This window comes from Euprymna scolopes, chromosome 19 (genome assembly GCF_053919585.1).
Source record: "Euprymna scolopes isolate OS-2025 chromosome 19, ASM5391958v1, whole genome shotgun sequence".
In the NCBI taxonomy this organism is placed as follows: domain Eukaryota; kingdom Metazoa; phylum Mollusca; class Cephalopoda; order Sepiida; family Sepiolidae; genus Euprymna; species Euprymna scolopes.
The window spans coordinates 81,689,107-81,712,236 of record NC_136500.1 but is presented as its reverse complement, the minus strand read 5'-3'; the positions used below and the strand labels follow the sequence as shown (position 1 = coordinate 81,712,236).

The window sequence follows — 23,130 nt, the reverse complement described above, 5'->3', positions numbered from 1 at the left end:
AGCATCAAGTTATATTTTTTGTACAGCCATCTTGCCTGTGTCCAGAAAATTTAGGTGATGTTAACGATAAGCGTTTCCATCAAGACATCAGCAACATGAAAGTTTGCCATCAAGGTCATTGGAATGCCACAGTGCTTGCAGACTACAATGGGTCTATCAAGTGCAATGATGTCGGAGTCCTCAATCTAGAAAATCAGTAAGACATCAATTTATGGATGATGTCTTATGTTTAGCATTTTTTTACAACTTTCAACTTTAATTGTGAATATTTTGGTGTGATTTCATGAATATGTGTCATAAAGTTATATAAAAAATATTGTTTCTATGATTTGGTTGTTTTTACTGTAGCTATCAGCTTCCTACAGAGGAGGGTATGCCACCGCAGAAAAACTAAAAAAAGGGATAGCATTTCCAAACTTAAACAAAATATTAAAAATATTAAATCGTCTTTACTAACGTTTATCTATATTTCTTAGCGAGTACGCTCCCTTTCCTCTTTGAGTTCTTTCCCTTAGATTCCATGCAAATTCAATTAATACAAACACATCTTCAATTGCGCTCATCTTGGTATAACATTATTGTCTAAAAAACATTTTTACTGATAAGTCACCACTTGTGAAGGTTAAAAACTATTTGAGGTAAGGGTTAATAAAACGGATAGAATGTTAGTTGAATGATGAAGAATATGATTGGATTAAAAAAAAAAAATGGATGTAGTGAACAAAATTTGATTACTTATGATGGTTTATAACAAGTATTGGTTTACATTGTATTTGAAGACGATCATGTTGTAGCCAACACAAGAAAGAAATCACGTAATAACATATTTCACATATGAGAAATTCTTGCCAAAAAGACTCTACATGTAAGTTTATTTTTTTCTAATAATGAATTATAATGATGCTGCCATTATACTGCCATAAATTCATTTTTCATTCAAATCATAATTATTCTCTCCCAGAACAATGGATAGCTTTAGAAAGGGTTCCTGTGTGATGGTGAGGTTGTACAATCCCCAAGCATACTTCTCTTGAAGCTGCATTCTTTTAATTCAATGATAATTATTGACCAAATAGTTATGCTAATAAATAAAATTTATTAAATACAGAAAAAATTAACAGTTAATGTGATTGATTATTTTTGTAGCTTCTATTATTATCTCCGCCAAGTAGATTATGTTTTTGGGCGAGATTGTTGACCAATCATCACCAAACTTGGTCAAAATATCCGCTATGGTTTAACAGAAGTGTATAATTTTGAGATATCTAGAGTCAATATTATAGTAAAAGGTGAAAGTTATATTTATGGCAGTAACTTAGGTTCTGTTCATCATAGAAACTAGCTACTTTGCCCAATTATTATATCATGCTGACATTGACTTGGTGCTACCAGATCAGGCTGTTTGAAGGTATCAGCTTCCTGACTCAAATGCACTGAAAACTTAATTTTTTATTTTTATTTATGCATTTTTTTCTCTTTGCAAAACTTAATCATGTTCTGCAAAGCCCAAAATAAAACAATCCCTCCCACCCTTCTCTTTTTCTTTCTCCTCCTACTTCCCTATCTGCAGATACTGGCTTCATGAATTAAAGAACTTGAAACATAAAAACTTTTCATTTTACTTTTGAAAACAAATTTTTCGGAAAAGCTATCATGCAACAACCCTTGCACAGCTATGCTAAGAAGTACCTTCCTCTCAAATTACAGAGTATTTATAAAAAAACAGATTATTTCCAACTCTTATAGAATATGCACTAACACAAATAAGTTTGACCACAATATCACTAAGTGAGCTATTATTGACTTAAACTCTTCTACTGGCGAAATATTTATTTTCAGTTTATGCAAAGTATATACATGTAGAAACCATATCTAGCATAGAATGACCAACTGCGGTTGATTTGCTGTAAAAACCAAACTCCTCCTTCCTTTAACCCTTACATTGCAGATGGAGATATTCCGTTTTACAGCTGATTTACGCCCTCCTTCTGTTATGTTTTATTTACCTCCTCTTCAGAAGATGAGGCACAAAGTCAGCTGAGGTTTTGAGAAGCCAGTGCACTAGGAGAAACACATTCTGGCCTACAAAAAATACCTGAGCAGCCACGTCAGCATTTTCCAGTAGGGGTGCCTCAGACGATTAGCAATAAACTAACCCATTTCTCAAAATGAGAAGTTACGTTATATTTACCTCCTCTCTAGGAGGTTAGACACAAGGTCAAGTGTGGGTTTGATGGAAGTCTTTCTGTGAAACAAACTAGATTCGAACTTGGTATACCTAGGTTTTCAGTTTTTGTTAACCATTTAGCCACCATCACATACTATGAGAAAGTATATGTTTTATAGTTTTTAATTCTATTTTGAGTTACAATTTAACTTAATAACTTAAAAGCTTTACTGTAAATATAAAAAAGAAAAACGTATTCAATATGATGCTGCTTAAGTTAAATTTTTCTCTTTTCTTTTAAGGGACATGGGCGCTCGTATTGGATGTGGTAAGTATCAACATTTTGGTTTATTAAAAAAAAGAACATTGAATGTATAAAAAAAAAAAATCGTTATTTTCTTTGATTTATTTTACTCAACAAGATAACTGATTACTTAAAAGAAAATCTATATATAAATCTTTTTGCATTGATTTAAATTTCAACTTACATTGATGCAATTATAAAAGGTCCGACTTTGGCCTAAAATGTCTTCCACTAGCTATATAATTTACTAGCCTGGGTGCCTGGCATTGCCTGGGTGTTTGGAGGTGCATGTTGAGCAAAAAAAAAAAAAAAGTTGTAGTAGTCAGGCAGGCTTGAACCTGTAACGTGAAGGCGGAAAAGAAAGTGGAGGTGTGTGTAAGGTTGTTGGCTTAGCAAAAATAAAATAGGGAAAATTGCGAGTGCAAAAAAAAAAGTGGTAGTAGGCAGGCGGGCTCAAACCCGTACTGTAAAGGAGGAAAAGAAAGTGAAAAAAAAAAAACCACCTGACACGTTAGTTGTTGCACCCATCAGCAAACCGGAAGTGATGTAGGTTTAAATAAAACTAGACAATCGAAAAGAGGTGATGACTTTCGAAAATATCGGCGAAAAAAGCAACCCCTCCGTATAGAAAAGTGCTGAGTTGAGGGTGAAGAAATTAATGTTTTTGGCCAATTTTTCGATATTTGTCGTCCGAAGGGTTGAGCTTCGAAACAATACCTGTCTCGTGAAAATCCATTGCCTCTCTGTTGAAAGTTTTTATGAGACCTACAAACATACATACATTCATACATACATTTAAACAGACTGGTGAGATTTATATTATAGATTACTAAGGCAATATTTCTAAGGCTAGAGTCAGACCTTTTCAGATTATATATATTACTATTATTATTAATTTCATTTTTCATCTTGTTTCATGCTTGAGGTTAGACGTTTTGTGAATTACTTGTGACTTTTCCTGTCATTTCATTTGTACTGTCCACCATGATCAGGTTGACATCAATTAAACTCCTTCATGTCTTAATTGACCTACCATGTGACTTTCCGTCATCGACGTCAATGTGGGACACACTTTGGAGCATTTCCAATGACTGGTGATGTGGCTATACCAGTTGAGATGTTGTTGTGGGACAGTTTCTCATGAACGACCGTAGAATGAGATTGGCAATTTTCTCGATCCAATTAACTATAGCCAGGATCGTGTTGTTCTGACATTTCAGCACTAACCCTGTTTCACAGTTATACAAGAGTACCAGTCAGACATGTGTCTGGAGAACAATAAGTTTTGGTTTTGAATTTAACTGATGGCACCCAAGTCAGAGGTTACATTAGCCCAAATATTGTGAGAATAACCTGCAACATGAAAACGTTAATCCAATTAGTATGAATTATGAATTACTATCTAAAACATTTAGAAACTCCATGTGAGAAATTTCACCAATTCAAGTTTAAATTATTATTTTTTTTTTTTGTTTTTTTTTTTAAATTTAATAAAAACAAAAAAATAATTTTTTCTGTTCACTCTTTTACCAGATCGTGATGCCTTTGACACGTTGCTCGATCATGCCCCAGAAAAGCTGAATCTTGTCAAAAAAGTATGTATAGACTTCTTCTTTGTAAAAATCATTGTAACCAATTTCATACAATCAATCGTAAATATTTTGCGAAAAGATTAAATGATTATTCATACGTTCGATATCCCTTTTGTTATGTACACCTCCCCTCTTAGTCCAATCCCACCTCATGTCATCCACTCCTTTCGTGATCGGGGCACCGAAAACTAATGCTTCACAGCAACATGAAGTATAGTCTTGAATTTGAAGAGAAAGTCATTTATTGAGATGTTAGCATCACTTTCTCTTTTGCTAGTCTAAAAGAACATTCTAAGCTATAGATATTTGGGTCACCTTGTATTCCTTAGTTTGTCGTTGACTATACGTCATTCTCTATACACATGGGGTTTGTTCCAACAAACTGGTTTTCCTCCTCTCTCTTCCAGCCATGTGATGTCACATCTGTTTCAAGTATGCCAAGTCAAGATGGCATTGACTGTACTCATTGACCTGATGATCCCTGTCTTCTCTGCATGTGTCAACATTGATCCACTAATCCAAATTACCAGATAAAAACTAGCAAACCTACTCTTTTACTATTTAGCACTTTTAATTGTATGTAAGCATAATCAAGAGATGAGTTTGTTTGTATTCTTTAAAACTTGTTGTAAAACTTGAACCTTCAATTAAAATCTTTAATCGATACAATATATATATATATATATATATATATATAAGCCTGACAAATTCTCACGAGAATCAAACACGGAATATTCTGTGTAGCTTAATTGCCATATATATTTTTATAATTTACTACTATATATATATTCGTCCAAGGATAAGTAAAATTAATTCCCCTTGAACAAAGGTTTTGCACCACTTTTATGTCTCTTTATGAAGATTAAAATTGAGATATAATGCTTTTAAACCTCATGTTTAGAATCCTTATTCCAATTTGGATCAAAATTAATTACATGACTATATTTTAGATGTTTTAAGTTTAAATTCATTTTCAATTTTTCAGACCCTGATAACTTTTGTAAACAAACACTTGACCAAAGTGAATTTGGAAGTCACAGATCTTGATAAACAGGTAAGAAAATACTAGGTTTCCTTTAAAAAATTAAGAGCAATTTTTCTAATTGATGTTATGGAGAGAGAAAAAAAAAATGTTCAGTGGGTTTACTAAGGGAGATCATCATGTAAGTCTTTTGATGCAAGGGACATAACTCTTAACCTTTGAAACTTCAAATGTTTGTAGTTCTTTGTACCAAATCTATCGTCCAATGACAGAAAACAACTATTTACATATCTGCAAACATTTTAGTAAATGAGTGAAACGTTATACGAATTCCTTGGACGTAACCCTGGATAAATGCTGAATTTCCTCTGCCCAACTGGAGGCATGCATCACCGACAGAGGTTATGCTGAGTTGCTGTAACTGAGCTGCTGAGGGATCTCGTAGGTAATGGCGCATAAGATTTGGTGCTTGTACAGAAAGAGACACAAGTGAAAATCGCAATTCCAAATGAATTAACAGGAAAAATCTTTGATATAAGGCAAAATAAGGCATAAAAATAGGTATCTGCACTAAAAGGAAAAATTATCGAGTAGAATTTGAATTAAGAATAAAAATTAGTTTTATCATATTTTACCAACTCACCATTGATAAGATCAGATATACACATGAAGCAGGAAGTGAGATAAGTTAGTCTGTCATTTAACCAAGTAATACTGAATGGCAGATCGTTGTGAAAACCATGCAGAATAACTAAATGATTAGAACCACATTTGATTGCTTAGGTATCCAATCCAGTTTCTAATTTCCCTACATGGATTGATGGATTGGAATTAGAAAAGTTTGATTTCTGGGAATAAGAGAGTACGTTCTCTCATTGCTCAATATGATTCAGAGGAAATAACTTTGTTGTCCGAGGCAGATCACTTTATTCCATTCGTACAACATATAAAAAATGTTGAGGGTTTTGAATATAAGTAGCAATGTAAGCATAGATTTGTCTGCAATTGCGTGATTTGATTGTTTAATGAATTTTTTTCAATATAAAACAAATTCATTTTGGTCCTCCGACAAAGGAGGGATTGGACCTAGTAATTCACTTCTGTTTGTCTGTTTATTTATTGCACTTTTCTTAATAACCACGCCTTGGATTTATTTTTGAAATTTTGCACAAACGTTAGTTATGATGAAAGTAAATTTTTGCTAGAACAGATTTTCCGGGATAATTCTAGCATTTTCCTGGCATTTTTCTTTTTTTTTTTTACATAGGTATCACCACTTATCAAGGCTCAGAGGCCACTCGAGGATAAGGGTTAAAGAATGTACAGTAGTCAATTGGACAATGCAGTAATTGTTAGTAATGGAAATTCGGTAAATTTGTTAATTTAAGTGGAACAGCTCATCAAGAGCTTGTTTATGTTGGACTTGAAGACAACTATATTTAGTCAGCTGGAAAGCAGGCAAACAGGAGACAGTTCCACAGGCATGCAGTTCTAAGAAAGGAGCTTTGTTCATGGAATGTTTTGGTTTAGGCACGGATAAAGAGTGGGGGGAAATTATTGATAGTGTTTTCAGCTAGACGAGTGTCTCTCGTGAAAGTTTGGCAAGGGGGGACCATAGATTGGAGCTCAGACAAGCACTTGCCATGAAAATAACGATAAAGCAGAGACCGACTCGCAACATCTCTTCTGTGAGAAAGAGGTTGCAAGGAAGAGAAAAGGCTACGAAGCTATGCATTGACTCATGAAGAATTGTACACCTTATCCAAACAATGTTACCGCAAGTAAGTTGGATATTTGACTAGATTAAATGAATGGAATCTTGTAAGACCGAGAGACTACAATAAGATAAACTATAACACAGTTAACTGATTATTTGGGGAGAAGAAAATTGTTTTTCACTAACTCAACGTTTGAGAGGGATGGTGCACCTTCTCCTAGTGAAGCTTGAAAAAAGATTAAGAGAACAGCTTCATCCCTAGCCCTCAAAGAAGACAATGTAAGACTGCAACAAATATCTTTAATATTTAAAAAAAAAAAAATTTCTTGTTTGTTTAAAAAAAAAAAAAAAAAAAAAAGTCCAAAATGTTAGAATTGAGAATTACTTGAATTAATAACTGGGAATGATTACTTATGTTGGTAAATTTTATAAGCATGTTTATTTCAACACATTATTTCATGATATTTTTAAGATTTGCATATACTCTAAAACTGACAGTCATCACAGAATGATATCAGCATGAATTTTACAGGACGCTTTTGTATAACTTGTCATTGATCTGAGGGGGGAATAACTCCATATTACTAAGAGATTTGTTCATCTTTTTTCATACAAGAATTTAGGACACTGAAATCAACATAACTTTGAGGAATTGTAAGAAAAAAAAAAAAGATGCAATTATTATTTTTTTTTTGTAAATAAATGCTAACATTAAAAACAAAAAATGAAAACAGAAAAGAAATTTTTATTTAAGAACATGACTACTTTTTTTTTTTTTTTCAACTACTTTTTTTATTAAATAAATGTTAAAGTTTAAAAGAAAAGGTAACTGCAGTTAATTCTTGATGATATTAATATGAATGAAACCATTAACAAAACAAAGAATGAAAATATTAGAAAGGTGCGATTAATTCATCAGTTTGATAAAAATTCCAATTTTTTTCTACAACTATTGTCACATTTTCCTTTTTTGTGATGTTAAGGACTATATTGTGTTATTAATGTTATAGACTTTATTACATTAAATAAAGTCGTCAGAGCTTTCATTTTTAAAAATGTTTTTATCTTTTTTTCTTTTTTTTTAAATAAAAAGTTGTAAACACAAAAAAAATTACAAAAAAAAAAAAAAATTACAATTCTTCTGTCTTTACATTTTCTTTTTTTGTAATAACTGATACTCCTAATCTTTAGACATTTCCTTAGACTTTTAAAAACCTAAACATTCTGTAATAAAAAATGTAGTTACACCTTTCTTTTCTAATGTTTTAATTTTTTTATTTTGTTCATGGTTTCATTCTTATTAATGCTATCAAGAATTAATTGCAGCTACTTTTTTTCTTTTTAATCATAACATTTTTTTTTTTAAATTAAAAATGCATACTGGGAAAAAAAAGTAGTGTTACAGTTTTCTTTAATAAAAATTCCTTTTCTTTCTTGTGTTCGTTCTTTGTTTTTTTTTTTAAGGTTAACATTTATTTTAAAAAAATAATCAAAAAGTAGTTGCATCTTTCTTTTACTCAAAATTGCATTGGTTTCAGTGTCCTAAAGTCTCATAAAAAAAAATGTAATCAATATCAATTATGTAAAAACGCTCCGTGATGAATACAAGGGAGATAACTTTACTGATATTTACCTCCCTTACATTTTTTTTTTTGGTTAAATAATTTTCAAAAGTGAATGAAAAAAATAAACTAATATCTAATCAATAATGTAATCACCTTTTGTATCTATAATCTTAATAGCTGACCCGTAACTCTTTTATTCACAATCATCACAACTATTTATTCAACTTTGATTTCATTTAAAAATCCATAAACTACGACATACCTATTATGTTACTAGAGTGTTTCTGGTATCTGTATACAGGAGATTATTAGGATACCTTGACATGAGGATACTTTGCCCTTCAATTAAAATCTGACCATATATTTAAAAAAATATATTGTATTCAAAGTCCAAATAAGATGCCATGGGTATGCATTAGCTCATGCAAGGAATTTTGCACATTCTCCTAGTGATGCTATCATGTAACATGTTTATTCAGCGAGAAAAAACACTAAGCTGAATACTCCAACAAACCAAATAAATTATTGTCCTGGAATCTGAACAAACCAAGAAAGACCAACTATAAAATAGTTATATGGTCAATTATGCTCTGATAGTTTCTTCCCTCGGATTGCTAGACTTTGGAATTCCCTTTTGGAACTCTGCTTCCCTGACAGTACTGACATGCAGAAGTTCAATTGTAATGTAAACAGACATCTTGCTGATACATAGTATCCATGTAAATTATGTCCAAGCCTCCTACATCAAAGTGTCACTGTGCCTTGTTTGGGGTGAAAATTTTTTTTAAATTGGAGAGACCAAAAGCAGTATTTTCCACTGTGTTACTAACTTGGGCTTTGAGAGAGAGAATATTAAATGAACACTTGGATATCTATATATCTTCGAAAGAAATCAAGTCTTAGCCCCAGAAAATTTTTAAAAAATCCTATTTACACCTCATTAATTCTGTACAAAGCTCAAATGATACATATCAAATTTGTCTTTAAAGTCAGCAGTTGTTGTGTTTAATAATGGCTTGAAAAAAAAGTTGTTGTGTTTAATAATGGCTCGAAAAAAAAAATGGGAATTAATTATTGATCTTGTTTCATCATCTTCATCTTTGGTTTAATATCTGTTTTACATGCTGGTATGTGTTGGACAGCTTTTAGAAATTGACTTCCAAACTAACCTATCTCTGGTCAGGTCTTTATTTAACCCTCTTTCTTATCACTTCCTCCCATGCTTCCTTGGCCTTCTCCTATAAACTCACCCTGCAACCTGCTCTGTTCTACATCTACTAACCCCAAAACTCTCATCAATATTCCTGATCCACACACATGTCCCTATAATGTCCAGATTCAATTTTCTCTGAGGTTAGCAGATCTAAGCTCAATGTTTGAATTATAATTGTGATTGTAAAGATGGCTATCATCTTTCCACTATATATCAATCATTGTCTCCTATAGATACACAAAATCAAACAAAAATGTATTTAAGTTTTTGAATTTTTGAGATGAGGATTGAATTTGTATTTGAACTACTGTTCTCATCTTGAGTATTATTTTCACAACGTTTCAGTCAATTTAACCTTTGAGCTACTTCAGGTATATCTTGTTGAACCTGGGAATCTTTCTGTTGAACTTGGGAGTTTTTCATGGAATTTCGAATGGAACCGTTTTATTTAATCTATGAGGAAAGCATATTCTCATTTTACCAGCTATGACCATTCAGAAGTCAAATATCATCCACACTGAGAATTGAACCTTCAACCTCCAGAAGAGTGTCACTTAGAACTGAATTTTACTTAGTACTTTATCTGACTTCACCAATCATTTCAGCTCCAGTCTATAGTCCGCCCTTGGCAGACTTTCATGAAAAATGCTTGTCTAGTTGAAACCACGACCAATAATTTCCTCCACTATCTGTGTCTAAATCTAAACATGGATTCCATGAACAAAGCTTCTTTCTTAGAACTGCACACCTGTGGAACTCTCTTCTGTTTGACTGCTTTCCAGCTGACTATAATATGGTTGTCAAGTCCAATGTAAACAAGTTCTTGATGAGCCGTCCCTTTAAGTCATCCAATTAACCAAATTTCTACTACTACTATGATATTGTCCCATTGACTCATTAACTCTTATCTTCAAGCGATCTTTATAAGTGGTGACACCTTGTAGAAAAAAGAAAAAAAGAAAATCTATATCGGGCCTAATTGTAATATGTACATTTATAATTTACGAAATTAGATCAGACCGACATAGAAATTCCAACTCTTTTACTTAACACTAGCTTACACTACCCAGTGTTGTCGATTAAGGTCTATATATGCAGTGTGTTTTGTTATTCTTAATTCCTTTTAAAAAATACTTTATCTGGCATGGAATTATTTTCAAATGACCGATTTAAAAAAAAAAAAAAAAAAAAAAAAAAAAGAGAGAGGGAGTATAATTCTGTATTTACTCATACATAAAAACTTCCCTTTGATTAATAGGTTTTTGTTCAGAATTTCCTTCATATTAAAAAATAAACAAAATAAAGAAACATCTGTATGATGTGCATGCTTGTGACAAAATGAAAATATCATATTCTACAAGTCACTTAAGTTGATCAAGTAGTTTTATATTTATAAAGAAACTCATTTTTAAGTAATTCATGGGAATTCGTAGGCATTACAACATCAATCGAAAATTTTTAAATTGTTGAGTTATCTCCCTTTTAAGATTTTTCATTTTTTTTGTTTTTTTTAAATGATATACAAAACAGCTACTCTGCTGATACTCATAAAATTTTATGGGTTTGTATTACTGTACACATGCATTTGAAAAATTGTTAAAAAACAAATACATAACAAATAAATGTTATCAAAGGCAAGATAAGTTATTTTTCTACCTAACTGGATAATTTTTTTAGTGTTTTTATTTAATGTAACATGTTCATTCAGCTCGAAAATACATACAATGTTTACCGATGTATTGGAAAGTTAAAAATGGCGCCCAACTCTCTTTGACATGGTAAGTTTGGGAAAAGGAGTTATAAATAAAAAACTAGACAGAATACTGTTAGAAACTCGCTCAATATATGTTACCATGACATAGACTGACATATATTTGATGGGTTTTTAACAGTATTTTGTCTAGTTTTTTATTTCTAACTCCTTTTCCCAAACTTACTGTGTCAAAGAGTCGGGCGCCATTTTTAACTTTCCAATACATCAGTAAACACTGTATGTTTATGAGCTGAATAAACATGTTACATTAAATAAACCCCCTAAAAACATATCTAGTTAGGTAGAAAAGTAACTTATCTTGCCTTTGATAGCATTTATTTGTTATATATTTGTTTTTTGACAACTTTCCGAATCTGTGTACGGTAATACAAACCCAATTTTATTTTCTCATTTAAAAACAAAGCTACTTGATGAATTTACGTAATTTTTGGAATATGAACTTTTGTTTCATCACGTCTTGTTTTGCTCTATGAAGTAACACTGTATGAAGTTACTACCCCCCTCCTGTTTTTAATTTTTTTTTTTAATTTTTTTTTTTTTTTTTTATTAAGTAGCCCAGTCATTTGAAAATGATTCCAACCCGAAGTATTTTCTGGAAAGAGTGTAATCAAATTACATTTTATTCTTAACTACATACTGCAATGATCCACAAGAGAACCTGACGAAACATAATTAAAATTTATAGGAAGAAAGCTATTGATAACAAAATGATAAACATAGTCACTTTACTTTATATATTAGATTCATAAATTAAAAGATGTTAAAAATGGTTACATTTTTTCCCCTCCAGTTTCATGATGGATTCTACCTTATTCTTCTTATGGGACTTCTTGAAGGATATTTTGTATCACTTGGATGTATTCATCAGACTGCAACCACTTTTGAAGAAAAGGTAAGAAAATCAATTTGTTTCCTTTTGTCTTTTTATTGTTTAAATATAACAAAATATGTGACACTTCTGTACTTTTTTCACTATTGTAGACATACTATATCAGAGGAGTAATTGCTTTGCCCACCATTTAAAAAAAAAAAAAAAAAAAAAAAAAAAAAAAAAAAGCAAAAAAAAAAAAATGAATATTCTAAAATTAGTGAGCACGACTAGTATATTGGATACTAAATGTGGTCTATGGAATTAGACAAGGCAAGTTCCAATCCAATCAGATCTATTAATTTTGCTATATTATTGTGAAAGATATGAACGCACTATGATGATGGATATGCACAGTTACTAGGGGCAAAGCTCACGTGATGTCGTGTAGCCATTTGAAAGAGGTTAAAGTTGCATGTTCAGGATTTGGGTTTTTGTAGGTCGCAGTAATTGGTATATGTGGACACAGGCTCGTTTTAAAAAATGAGATGCAACTGACCAGAGGAGAAAGCATTTGATAATTATGCCAAGAAAGAATCCCAACTGATATGCTTCAATTTATAGAAGTTACATAATTACGATCTATTTTCGTTTACATTTGCATGTTCTCACTCTTGGAGCGATTGATGTATTGTTCAGCTTAAACACTGTGTGGTTACACTTTAACCCAAACCTTTCCTTGCAATTTATGAACAATCAGATTTTGAACGTTGTGTTTACAAGACACCATATCCCTTTCTTGCCTCTCGTCATGACTTGGGCGAAAGACGAGATAAAAAAAAATTAATTTAATTTTACTTCTGTAATACATGCATGTCTTTTGACTAAACATATTTTGTATTTCTGTTTTTCATAATTTTTCCGGAGCATGTTTGAATAAAATTAGTTTGAATTGTAGGGGAGGAAGTGTCCTTTTAACCAAAACTTGGTAACCTGTTTTCTTCATATCAAACAAGATCAGAATATTAGGTATATATTTGATAACACTGCCATTTCAGCAATAGGACATAAAAGCCCTACTACAAAATGGCGATTATGATATTGTCTCTCTTTCTCTCTGCAGATTTATTTGTTTTCAAATTTGTGAGGCGTGTTTAGATTGCTGTTGAATATAAATTTAGGTTAAACTTGAAAACTTTGGAAAACCAGCATTTCGAATGGAACCCTTTATTCTTGTTCCATCAGCCATGACTGGACAGAGGTTCCAAGTAATTTGCAATTATATTTTTCGGTTGCGCACACTTCTGGAAAATATCACTTTATAATTCAATTTTTCCAAGCTGCGAAGAAGATGGGCTCTCTTTACCATGCTAGAAAGTTACTTATGCCTGAAAGTATCCTGTACCTCTACAAGGCTACCATTAGCCCATGTATGGAGTATTGTTGTCACATTTGGGCTGGTGCATCTGCTACTAGTCTCTCACTCCTGGACAGGGTTCAGAAGAGAGTTGCTAACCTGATAGGTCCTGAACTGTCATCTGAGCTTCAATCTCTATCCCATTGATGAAATGTTGCATTCTTCTGCCTGTTTTACAAATATTTTAATGGTGGATGCTCTGACGAACTAAGTCCTTATACCCCTTTGACGTAAATACCTCTAACAAACAGCAAAGTCTTGCCCCTGCACAAAGAACCGTATATGTAAGAAAGCCTTCTACTCTAATAGTTTCTTCCCCAGAACTGCTAGACTCTGGAATTCCCTTCTGGGTTCCTACTTCCTCAACTATACTGACATGCAAAAGTTCAAGTGTAATGTGAACAAACATCTTGCTGCTCAACTCCCTACAAAGTATCCCTGCAACTTATGTCCCTGATAGTAGCCCCTACATCAAAGTGGCACTGTGCCTTGTTTGGGATTAAAATGTAATAAGTACTCTAACCACTACTCCAGGTTTTTGATGAAAATGACACTAAAGATGAGAACAGTAGTCGGAAGAACCCAAAAATATGAATAACCAATACTCTTCTCAAAAATTCAGAAATATATTGTTGAAATAAATTTGAAAAAAATAAAATACGAATCAGATGCGCTTGAAAGTCAAATCACAACACAATATTATGAAGATGAACAAATATTTTACTTGTTTGAAATTTATAATTTAAATAAATAAATTTCAAACAAGTAAAATATTTGTTCATTTTTGTAATATTGCGTTGTGATTTGGCTTTCAAGCGCATTTGATGCGTATTTTATTTTATTCAAATTAAATCAATGCTTCTATAACGGAACTCGCCATCCTGACATTAAATTTGATTTATTTTATCATAAGTTCACTGTGTTCGTTATTTGACACACGCTCACACTCACACAAACACCCACACCCACAATGAAATTATGGGTTAGTAATGAAATTAAAATGCACATTCACGTTTTGAGTGAACTGTACAAATTCAACTTTTGTTCAACCCTAGTCTCGGCTGATTTGGTTAAAACAATATCAACTAAAAATGGTACCTTTTATTTATTATATATATATTTTTTTTTTTTTTTTTTTACCACTATAAAACGCAATTCTACCTTAAGTACAATTAAGTTATAAATACAATAATAACAGAAACGCATGTACGTTGTACATTTTGTTGTTTTTTAACGCTTTTAGTACATGTGTACTAAAAGCGTTAAAACCAACAAATATTGTTTGGAAATCAAATTTGAAAAACTTGAAAATAATTTTTTTAAATTAACAAACTCAGAATAAAAGATGAAACTGATTTTTCTGCTTTCGTTTTGAAAGCAGAAAAAAAAGTTTTTTATTTTTAAGAGAATACAAATGAAACTCGTTAATGCGCTGACTTTAGCAAGCCGTTTTTCCCCCCATTTAAACGGATTTGTATTTCTATAAAAGATAACATTTTAAAGAAATTTCCGCACAATTAATAATTATCAAATATTTACATATTATACATGAAAATAATTCTGAAACTATTATCTATATGAAAATAGATGATATATACCGATTTCTTATCAATTTTGAAATATTCTCCGTCAAATTTGCTCCGTCATAACTTTGCTTCCTGTGATCGTAAAAATATAAACCAAGGTCTAGTAGAGATGGACATATGTTTATATAGCCTGTAAAATTTCCACCATATCCAATCAAATTTGACCCCGCGCATGTGTATCCAAATGTAACGTATGAAATGAAAACATTGAAAAAAACAGTTTCCCTTTTTGCTGTTGTCATTTTTTACCGTTTTTTCCTTTTGAATTTGGAGCAAAAAAGAAAAGTCAAACATTGGAATGCTTATTCTATTCTCTTTTCAGCAATGTAATTCTTTTAAAAATTGACCAACAAATAAAAAAAGATATATATGACTTGTGGAAGCACATTAGGTATGTAATATTGCCGATGTCCACGAAAATACGGCATACGCTAGTAATGCTAGTTTTAAAATATTAAAAAATAATTTTTTAATACTATATTAAATTAAAATAAAAAATTGTTGTCATGAAGGCCACCACATGGAGCCTTGATAATTGCTCGAAAATCAAACAAAAATATTGGTAATAAAAATATACAATTTGGTTGAATTTTAAATTTTCATTAGTTGTGTTTCTGTTTAATTTTTTATTTTGAGTGATCATCAATATTCCACATGCCTGATCTCGACCATTATTTTTTTCATTCTAAAAAGTGCTTTAAAATAATTTAAAAAAAAAATACCATATTTGAAGAAAACAGATACTACATTTTGATCCTTGCCTAAATGCTAAGAAAGTGCATTTTAGTTTTAAATTTTACCCATCTGTGACTATTTCTTCATCGCATCTTTAGCAAACTGGCAAACCCATCTTTTAGAAACGGGGTGAAGGGTGATAACATATGTCCATCCATATCCATAGCCTTGAGCCCATGGAGGGGCATAGGCCATCTACAACTTTGTAGTTGCTTTTGTAGCGAGGAGTTCTTTTTACAGGGTGAGGGTGTTGGTCCCACGCCCAACCTTCCCAGAAGGTACATACAGCGCTTAGCCTTCCCAAATGGTCACCCATCTCGTACTGGCCAGGCTCAACGTTGTTTAACATCGGTGATCTGGCGAAAACCGGTGTGTCAACGGGATTGTGCCGTACATGATAACATATGTCCAAGTATGAAATTGCTTTAGTGTATATGATAATGATATAATTTATTTTTCACTTTAAAGAAACTATTGTTTTTTACAAGGGTGACTTCTTATCAAGGCATAAGGATAAGGGTTTTTTGTATAGTAAGTGTATATGTGAAGTCGTCTATAAATGAGTTCATGCATGTTTCTTGTGTCGTCTAGAGATCTCATGACCTAGCAAACAAGACTATATTTAAGTCCACTCATAAGAGTTTAGTAAGTAGATAACGCTGCATTATGACTGACAGGGGTTCATGTGGCAGGTTGAGCTTCTTGTTGCTGACTGCTTTTAGCTATGGCTAAAGCAGTTACTTGGCTCCCAAAGAAAAGTCTTTGAGTAACAGGAGTCTGATTTCGGTAACCAAAGTTTTGGTACAAATTAGCCAGTCAGAATCAAATGTTTCTGGAAATTGTTTTGCTGGTGTTGCTACTGCTGCTGCTGCAGAATTGCATACAATGGAGAAAAATGTAAGAATATAGAGAGACACTTGAGAGAGCGAGAAAACTCTCCTCTGACATGCTAGAGATGATGGTACTGCTATTAATAATTTATACTAACTAGCAGAACATTATAACTGTCGACTAAAGGAAAAGTCTATCAGGCAAGTGTATGCAGTGTAATGATGTATGGAAGTGAAACTTGGTCGGTACGAGTTGAGGACATGCGTTGCATGGAGAAAAAGCAAGTTTTTAAAGCCGGTTTACTTTTGACGATCTCAGAGGAAGATTAAAGTCTGGCCAGTATAGAGAAATGTGCACAGAAAAGGAGACTCTGATGGTATAGCTATTTTGAAAAAAAAAAAAAAAAAAAAATGGATGAGAAGAATTCTTGGGTTAGTATATGTAGAACAGTTGAGGTAGCAGGTTCTATGTACATATGAAGAACATGGAAAACGTGAGAAAGTAATAAAGAGGGATAAATTAAGACCTGGCTAGAGATAGCTTAGTTAATTTCTTAAATGCATTTGGCTCATGGCAACATTTAAAATAGACATTAAACCAAATATAATGATGATGAAAACTTTTTAAAAGGATATTTTATTTTTGAAAGATCATTTCAATTTTAAACTTTTTTTTCCTTCCCAAGTAACTAGAATAAATATTTAAAAAAAAAAAAAGCGAAAACCTATGAATTTAATCCTTTTAGCACCAAAATTGTTACCATGTTGCACCGAGTGACATATTTTTGAGAAAATCGGCATCCTACCCTTCTCTCTTACATATAAACTCATAAAATGAATGTTAAATCGTGTGGCCCACAAATTAACCTCCCATGACACCTCTAGAATGAACAGTATGAGGTCAACTTAACCCACAATATATTAGTGATCTTTTTTTATTTTTATTTTTTTAAAATCCTGATGGGTTGCATGGATGTTTAATTTTGTTGACTCTAAATAGTTAATGAATTTGTGAATAAAAATGACCCCCCAAGGCTTATAGCAACACATAAAAATAGCTCTGTTCATCTTTTTAACCAGCTAAATAGAATTAACTGCCTTTTAGTTAAATATAGGTTAGAGTTTCTCTTGAATCAGAATAGATTTCCACTGACTATGCAAAACTAAAGTGCCAGGAAATTTGACAAATGGATTGGCTTATGCAAGGGTGCTTTCACACAATGAAAAACGAGATACGACTTTTAATTTCCTCAATTGAACCAATGCACCGAAAGAAAAAAAAAAATGAAGGAAAATAAAATAATTAATGGTTCTAAATTATTCAGACCTGCTATAGCTCCCTAGGAATAGGGGACAGGTCAAAAATAGTTTAATTTTTATTGGAGATTATCTATACCTATCTGCTGTTGCCCGGGATGTATCAAAACCATTAGTTTGCACCTTTTAAAAATCAAGGCAGACACCTCTTATTGTATTCAATTTAAAATGAGTTATGGTTCTTGCTGATCTTTATTTTTGAAAGTGATTTAAAATGTTTTATATTAAACGTTGGAGGAGATTACTTTAAACAAGACTAGAGTTTAATGTGTGTACTATTAATAAAAGTGTCCATACGAAAAAAAAAAAAAAAAAATCTGGGAACTTGTTTAAGGCACCTCGCATCTATGTATTTCTCTCTTTCACTGTTCAACCACTCTCTAATATTCATAAGTTTTTATTTTGGTTTCGATTCAAGCTAATGCGCCCAAGTCATATGGATATATTTTTATTTTTGAAATCACAACTTTATAATATATAAAAATCGATAGAACATTAACTCTATAACAATATATACGAAATCTGCAAGAATTAAAATATCATATTTAAGCATACTTTACGACCGGACTTTGCGGGGCGTTTGTGCTAGCTTTGATAAATACTTTTGCAGTTTTAATAAAAAAGCTGCAATAATATCAGAGCATCTTCATTTACACTGAACATCTACAGAATGCCAACATTAGTATATTACATATGAATCGGTCCTCTGTGCTAGTTATTTATTATTGATATGGCCCACGAATGGGATATATTTGTTTGGAGTAACTGAGTGGCCTTGGCTATTTTTCAAGTAATAATCTAATAAAGTCGCTTTACTGAACGAGTATTTGTGGTCAGAGCTGGTATTCCATAGTGTAAGGCTATCTATGTTCCTTTCTATGTCTCTCCCAAGTGACCCTACCTTTCGGTATTGATGGCTTAACCAACCAATCATATTCTTGTAAGGAAGAAGGAATTCGGATGTACTCATATTCGTTATATCAGTTATGCAAAAAAAAATCTTTTCAATTTTTTTTTTTTTTTTTTTTTTTTTATTATAAAGAAATCAGTTAGTTACACCTTTTCAAAAAATTCCAAGGCATAGTTTTTTTTTGTTTTTTTTTTTACTTCAGTAAATTTTTAGAAATCAAGGGGGCCCCTTTATGGGGCTAATACTTGACTTCTTTGAAATACATAAACATCCAAGTGTGAATTTAAGATTCTTCTCGTCTCTCAAAACTTGTATCAATAAACCTAGGGGAAATATTACTTTTCTTCTCCCCAATTGACCATATAACTATGCCATAGCTTATCTTTATTATCGTCTTTTCTTGGTTTGGCCGGATAACAGGAAAAAGTTCATCTAATCTGGTAGAATATCCAGCTTAATACTGTTACTTGAGGTAATATCACTAGGAGTAGATGCATCATTTCTCGCATGAGCAAGTGTGTAGTTGTGGTAAGGGGTGGGGTTTCAATTGAACTTTGGATACTATGTTGTTTTAAATATTTGGTCAGGGTTTACTTCTAGAGGAAAGTGTCTTTATATAAGGCTGTTCTGACAAGCCTTGGTGCAAGAGATGGAAGACACTCGAGGATAGTGACTACTAAGCATTCAAGCTCTTAAGATGTTTCAGTTTATGACTTTTCAAATGAAATCAAACTTCAAAGTGGAAATAATAATGGTAGCGGTTGTGACTAGTGATGGGACGATTCCAAAACAATTACTGATGCTCTTTTGAATTTCTGATTTCGATAAAAATTCTGATTCTGATAATTTCTCTAGACAATTCACTTGATGAAGGAGTTAAAAAAGATATAAAATACTATTTTAAAGAAAAAAATTGTCCTGTTTTAAATGTTAGATTCAAACCCAGAAAACAGCAATTCTTCCCTCTTTGTCAGAAACATCGCTCATGGAATGCGAGGCCTGAAGGACAAAATAAGTGAAGTGAGTGATCTCTAAATATATAACTATAGAGTTGTTGTTTTTTGGATTACTGTAAAAACCCATGTAATATGTGCATATATTTTCACAAATGTAAAAACTAATAGATGGACTGATCTATAGACTTTTAGTTTTACTGGTAGTTTAAAATGGATAAATATTCACCAAATTTATCATTAGTAGCAGGAATGGAAAATTAAATTTTAAACAAATAAAAAAAAAATCCCCAAAAGAATCGTTCTTGGCATCAGAAATAAGACTCAAATGTTTCTGATTCCGATACCCTAAAAGTTTGGATTTTTCTGAATCTGATTAGTTTGTCTCAACATTACTTGTGACCCAACAGGTTGCAAGTATGTCTAATAACAACAGTAAAAAAAAAAAAAAAAAAGTAACAAGATGAGTTTATTTAAAAAAAAAAAATGTTTCTGCTGGAACAAACTTGTATTCTTGATTTGAACTTTGACTCATTTCACCAAGCACTGAAAATAAACAAGAAAAAAAAATGGCCATAACAACAAAACATTGGACAAATGTAAAAAATAAACTGCATGATCTGTGCAATATTTTATTTTCATCTTTACATGTACAAAAATATTCCATTTCTTCGTCAGGCAAGTTCCAATTCATAATCCAGCAAGTAGTGAGTGACTCAGGGTTTCTGACAGTTTAATCTTAGAAATATGAACATTTAAATATGGCTGCCATTTTTTTTATTTTTTTTATGGTCAACTAAATTCATTATAGAATTAACTGGTTCTTTTGATTAGGAACAAAATGTAGTATCTGTTCTGATGCTATACTTATTCTATTCTGTCCTTGATTAGTGAAGAATTCTTTCTAAACTGAGGCAATTGAAATTTTTTATTCCAACACAGTGCCAATTTTTTTTTTTTTTTTTTTTTTTTTTGATATCTGGTTAGGGTTTCATTAAAAATCGATCTTGTGTCAAAATTTGCCCTTGTGGGAGGCAAGTAAATAGGAAATGGTTCTTCTCACAACTTCCAATTTAATGTGAGTGTCTACCTTGTTTTGTACATTCAGTAACCAAATTGCCATAATCATTACTGCCATGATCTTGCCAGGCTGATGCAATGCTTTCCTGTTATTAATTTCTTATTCATATCTTAAAAAAAACAAAAAAGAAACAAGTGAAGTATGCATGGTCCCCCGTGAGTGCACAGGGAACGAGGCATAAAAAAAATGACTAAGTTCAGCATTTGCCCCCACCCACATTTAGCCGCACAAGTCTTCAGAGAATGTCAAATCCTGGTAAAAATGAACAAACAGTGCAGTTTTAGGCCTAAATTTGAGTTCTGCACCATGCAAAAAAAAAAAAAAAAAAAATCCATCATTTGCCCCCTCCCCTCATTTAGCCCAAAAAGTCTCCAGGAACTTAACATATTTAAATTTGAGTTAAGCACCATGCAAAACTGCTAAATAGATGTACACAGAAAATTTTGGACAAATGTGGTAAACTAGTCCCAAAAATGGAGTGTTTTTATTAGCCCTAAAAGAACCCTTGGGGCACACCCAAGAGTTATTGTGAAGTATAGACAAACAAAATTATATAGAAATCAATTAGTTACAATTTTTTAGAAAGTTATATAAAAATCCAAGGCATCAATTTTATTTTAATGAGCACAAAATTAGCCATTTTAACCTGAAAGGCACCCCTAGGCAACTGAAAAGCAACCAGAGTTTTCCTGGAAAATCTATTCTGTTACTTTTTTACTCGTATCATGTTTAATGTTTGTGCAAAAATTTTTAAAAATTCCAAGGCGTAGTTATTGAGAAAAGTGCGAATGGATGAAGGTGAATTTACAAGTCCACCTTCCTTTTGTCAGGGGACCAAAAACTAACTCTAAACAAAACTAATGAAAGACTGTGTCCCATTTGTTTGTGTATTTATGTGATCTTTGTTCCTAATTAACTAGTACAGGGTGGGGGAAGTGCAGAGATAAATAGATCAAAATCGCTAATTAGTTATATCTTGTTAGCCAATATCATTATGCATCTGATGCCCATGCTTGTTTCTAGATGGAAAATATCCCATCTAAATATATTTCTATGTTTAAAGGGAGATAACTTCTTTTTAACTTTGAATTATGTGCCTTGTAAAGAGACAGTGAAACAGAATTGATTATTTGCCAGCTACAGGACATTATGGGATGGAATTCAAATATATATACTAGCCTGAGTGCCCGGGTGTTTGGAGGTGTGTGGAGCCAAAAAAAAAAAAAAAAAAAGTGGTAGTAGGCAAGCGGGCTCGAACCCAGACCGTTAAGGAGGAAAAGAATGAGAAAAATAAGTGACGTCTTTGCTGTTGCGTCCATCGCCAAACCGGAAGTGATGAAGGTTTAAATTATGCCTAGTCAATCAAAAAGAGGGGCCGACTTTCGAAAATATCGGCAAAAAAAGGTACCCCTCCCTGTAGAAAAGTGCCAGTTGAGGGTGAAGGAATTAATGTTTTTAGCCAATTTTTCAATATTTGTCATCCGAAGGGTTGAGCTTCAAAACGATACCAATCCCGTGAAAATCCATCACCTCTGTCGAAAGTTTTAAGCAGACATACATACAGACAGGTGAGATTTATATTATAGAGGTACCAAAACCTCTGGCCTTGATGGAGGAGAGACTAAAACTTGCTATGGTTTCAAATGATCTGAAATAACACCAAGGGGAGACTTGATTCAAAATATTTCTCATATTTTATATCTTCTCTCTTTTAGAAATAGGGTACAATTATGAACATCTCCAGTATCAAATAATCCTTGAAATTTACTTTATGTATGAAAACCAAAGAGGAGAGATATAACATATCAGAAATATCTCTCCTTGCTGTTATTTCAAATCATTTGAAACTATAGCAGCAAGTTTAAGTCTAACCTTCATCAAGGCCAGAGGTTTTGGGGAAATATCAGATATTTTGTAATTCATATGCAAAACTAGGAACAAAAATGACTATGATTGAAACATTTTATGACTGTAAAAAAGGGACAAAAATAGTCTCTTGGTGATGGATGATCCTCCTAATGTGCAACCTTAAGGGAAAATGTCACATAGCCCACTGCACAATTCAGGTCATTACCTTTCCAACGAGCCTTCATTTGTTAAATTCTGATCAATAGTCGCTGAGATTTGGAACTTATAAAATTGCCAAAAAAGGTGGTATATCTGTCTCTCTATCTATCTG

General features: G+C 32.3%; 1 protein-coding gene across 2 annotated transcripts in view; it reads left to right on the top strand.

Moving 5' to 3' along the window:
- LOC145239785 (alpha-parvin-like) overlaps positions 1–23,130 on the top strand; it is a 471,664-nt gene that overhangs the window by 138,450 nt on the left and 310,084 nt on the right. For both annotated transcript variants that reach the window (XM_080103283.1, XM_080103282.1), the window contains exons 8-11: positions 2,470–2,495; positions 4,005–4,066; positions 5,049–5,117; positions 12,105–12,206. In XM_080103283.1, coding sequence (XP_079959409.1) covers positions 2,470–2,495; positions 4,005–4,066; positions 5,049–5,117; positions 12,105–12,206 — 259 coding nt within the window. The remainder of the gene's footprint in view (positions 1–2,469; positions 2,496–4,004; positions 4,067–5,048; positions 5,118–12,104; positions 12,207–23,130) is intronic.